Source organism: Erythrolamprus reginae, chromosome Z (genome assembly GCF_031021105.1).
Source record: "Erythrolamprus reginae isolate rEryReg1 chromosome Z, rEryReg1.hap1, whole genome shotgun sequence".
Classification (NCBI taxonomy): Eukaryota; Metazoa; Chordata; class Lepidosauria; order Squamata; family Dipsadidae; genus Erythrolamprus; species Erythrolamprus reginae.
This window is the reverse complement of record NC_091963.1, coordinates 81,440,263-81,444,199: the sequence shown is the minus strand read 5'-3', so window position 1 is coordinate 81,444,199 and position 3,937 is coordinate 81,440,263. Positions and strand designations below refer to the sequence as shown.

At 39.6% G+C, this 3,937-nt stretch overlaps 1 protein-coding gene across 1 annotated transcript; it reads left to right on the top strand.

Annotated features, from left to right (window-relative positions):
• The first annotated feature begins 2,848 nt into the window (after positions 1-2,848).
• On the top strand, positions 2,849-3,292 carry LOC139153841 (protein LDOC1-like). The gene has a single exon (XM_070728263.1). The coding sequence runs from the start codon at positions 2,849-2,851 to the stop codon at positions 3,290-3,292; it is 444 nt and encodes a 147-aa protein (XP_070584364.1).
• Positions 3,293-3,937: the final 645 nt, after the last annotated feature.

Here is a 3,937-nt window from a genome sequence, read left to right as displayed (position 1 = left end):
TTGCATGTCCTATATTTTGGGCCCAAGTAACCATTACCTCTTTAACCATTTTTTCATGCATTTTATAAGTTAATATATAATTGTACAGTCTTGAGATTATTTTGGTTGACATGTATAATGGGATTTAAAATTATTTTTAATCTTTCTGCCATAATGGAAACAAAAATTTTATAATCAATGTTAAGGAGCGAAATATGCCTATAATTTTGTATTAGGCATTCGTCCAATCCCTCTTTCTGTTTCAATGTAATTATGTATATTCCTTCCCCCATGACTCTGGGATGTTACCTTTGTCCAAAACCTCGTTATATAGTTCCAGTAATCAGTTTTCAAGTACAACTATAATTTTTTAATAAATCTCAGATAGAAGCCCATCAGGGCAAGAGTCCTATTATTTTTTTGCTTTTTATGGCTTTTTGTAGTTCTTCTTGAATGATTTCCTTGTTCAGTGTCTTCCTCACTCCTCCAAAGGTTTCTGGTTCATTAAGTATCTTTTAACATCTTTTTTACTAATGTCCTCCCTTTCATATAGTTGCTGCTGTTGTTGTTGTTATTATTATTATTGTTATTATTATTATTAATTAGATTTGTATGCCGCCCCTCTCCGTAGACTCCGTAGTTAATAGTTCTGCACCACTTTTTTCTTTTCCTCTGTTCCCTAATGTAAATTCCCCATGTCATCTTTCAGTTGTTGAATTATTCTCTTTATTTTCTTTTCTTTTCTAAGTCTGTGAGTCAGCCACCTCCCAGTTTTATTTGTTTGCTCAAAATAGTTTTGTTTCATAGTTTTAATATTATGGGCTCCTTCTTCCTGTTTCATTAAATTAATTTTATGTTTTAATGGTACTGGGCCTTTCTGGCAAAAGATTTCTACCTCTCCTAATTCTTTCTGCAGTTTTTTTTTTAATTTTTCTTTATATGTTTTATTTTTCCTTGCTAAATATGTGATTGAGATGCCTCTTACATAAGCCTTCATTGTGTCCCAGACATTTTGTATTGAGGTCTGCTCACTAGGATTTTCCTTAAAGAAGTAACCTAATTCTTTTTTCATCTTTTCTAAAAAAAATGTTGGTTTAATGTCCATTTATTTCTCTTTTTTATTATCTGTTTCCATTGCAACAGTACTGGGTGGTGGTCTGCCCATCAGTTAGTTTGTATCTCTATGTTTGCTTTATCTAAGAGTAATGTTAAATTTGTCCAGATCATATCAATACGGGGCCAGGACTTGTGCGGATGCGAATAAACTGTGTATTGCTGATCATTCGGGTTAAATTTCTGCCAGACATCTTGAAGGTCAAATTCTTTAAGCATATCAGTAAATGTATTTGGTAATTGTCTTCTTCTGTGTTTTTGCCTACACTCTTACAATCCATTTTACTGTCAAAAATTGCATTAAAGTCTCCTAAGGTACAAATGTTTCCCCAGTCTATCTCATTTATTTTGTTATGTAACTTTACGTAATTATTTTCTGTTTTTGATTTGGAGCATAAATTCCCACTATTAGGACTCTCCCCCCCCCCCATTTATAACTTCAATCATTAAGATTTCTTTGTCTGTGCATTTTAATTTCAGGTTTAACCATTCTTTCACATACATAGCAATTTTTCTTACTTTGCTGATGCACAAAACAATTTCCCCAATTTTGAACAAAACAGCAATTTATTATATTGTTCTTTTATATGAGATTCCTGAATACAAGTGACATCCAATTTCTGTTTCCCCAAATCCAGCAATTAATTAATGAATTAAGACCATTTATATTCACGGACAAGGTTCTTGTTTGACATTCTTTTCTTTCTTTATTAATTATTTATTTTAAGGCCATCTCTCATCTTTGTTTCAATTGGCATCCTTGCTCTTGCTCCTTCTCTTCCATTTCTCTCCAAATCTCCAGACTCTCTAACCTCTCCCTCCTCCAGTCCCTCTGTTTGAACTTCTGTAGCTATCTCCTCTTGGCTTTTACTCAGGGTTTCTTCTCTATTAAAATGTTCTTCTAATGACAATGTTCTGTGGAGTTCCTGTGCCTTTTGTGTAGAATCTCTCTTGTATTTCTTTTCTTTCCACGTCACCAACATCCCTTCTGGGATGAGCCATCTGAACGGAATTCTATTTTTATTAAGTTGTATTGAGAAGAATTGATACTTTCTTCTCTTTTCTCTAACTTTACAGGGAATTTGTTTCAAAATCAAAATGTCTTTGCCTTTGTATCTTAAAGATTCCCCTCTTATTGTGTTTTAAATCTCTTCTTTCACTTGTCTCCTCAAAAATCTAACATGTATCTTCCTTGGATGCGTAAACCATCTTGCAAAGCTGATATTTATATGATACACTTCATCAATTTCTTTTGCCATCTCTTTTTTGGGATCTAGCAAACCTCATTTTCTCTTTGATTTAAAGTCTTTTGATTTAGAGTCTTTTCGATTCCGTTTTTCTTCCTCCCCTCTCTGCCGACTTACATTTTCGTTGCTACAGCTCATACTATTCAAGGACTTCTACTGACTTTGGGATGCTTCATAGTTAAAGAATTCTTGAGGATATTTTGGCGTGTGTGGCTGTGGAGATTACAGCTGTCTTATCTGCTCTATTGTTTTTGGTAAACTCATGCCTTCAAGGACTTTTTTTGAGACATTTAGCTCCTCTAAGCGTTTGAATTTCAAGATTGTTTTATAAACTGGCTTTCAGTGTGTGTGTGCGTGCTTGAATTTTATTCCAAACTCACTGGGGGCTAATTGCCAAGGACCCGGCATAATAGAATAAACGCCCACGTATCAAACACACATTGACCAAGTTTTATGGGCTGTTCCCATTTGTTTTTTCTGTGTTTGTTTGGATTGCTGCTGCTGTAAGCATGGAAGAGGTGGAGGCCATATTTGCTGCTTTTTGTCAGGAGATTCAAGACCTGACTAAAATAGTGGCTGACCTTCAGAATCAGGTGGCTCAATTAACACAGCAGCCAGCCCCTCTGGTTCAGCAGGTTGTTCAAGCTCCACAGCCTATGTCATGTAGGAAGTGCTTTGTTGCTATGCCGGAAAATTTTGGGGGAGACCGCTGTCAGTTTCCTGCCTTTCTCAGCCAGCTGCAGCTGTTTATAAATGCACAGCTTGCACATTTTTCCATGAACGCAAAGAAGGTGGCTTTCCTCTGCAGTTTGCTGGCCAGCCCAGCTGCAGCGTGGGTGTCACCGTTGCTGGACTGCAATGATCCGCTGCTGCAGGACTACACCACTTTTTATAAATGGCTGTGGCGGCAGTATGCAGACCTGATGCGGGAGCAGACAGCCATGAGGCATTGAAAGAGCTGAAGCAAGGCTCGTGCCCACTGGCCAAATATATGAGTGACTTCCGCTGCCTCAGCGCTCAGGTGCAATGGAACGAGCCCGTGTTGCTGGAGGCCTTCCAGGATGGCTTGTCTGAGGCCATGTTGGATGAGTTAGTTCATGAGGCCTTGCACTGTTTGGACATTGAAGCCAGGCTGCTGTCCCGAGAGGTGCGTCAGGCCGCATGGACTTCCACCCGCATTTCTGGTGCCGTGCCTGTGCCTTCTCTGTGTCGGTGGGTGCTGGCTGCACCTGTTCAGTGCCCAGTTCCTATGCCCCAATGTTTTGTTCCAGCCCTGCCTCCACATCCAGCAGATCATTCAGTTCCAGAAACTCATTTTGCTAATTCCTGCCCTCGCAAGTGGTGGACCATGGCACCTGCCACCATCCCGACTACCCCAGTGCCGGCTCCCGATCCTTCATCACCTGTTCCGACCACAGCTCCTGCCTCAGCAACGCTGGCTCCCATGATTGTTGCAGCCCAGCTGGAACCACTGTCAGGAAATGAGGGGAGCCCAGTTTGGTGGCAATGATAGGTCAGGCTGGTATTCAGCCCTCTTTGGACTCTGGCTAACGACCCCGGCTTGTACCGACACTTAACTCTTGAAGTACAACTCCTCA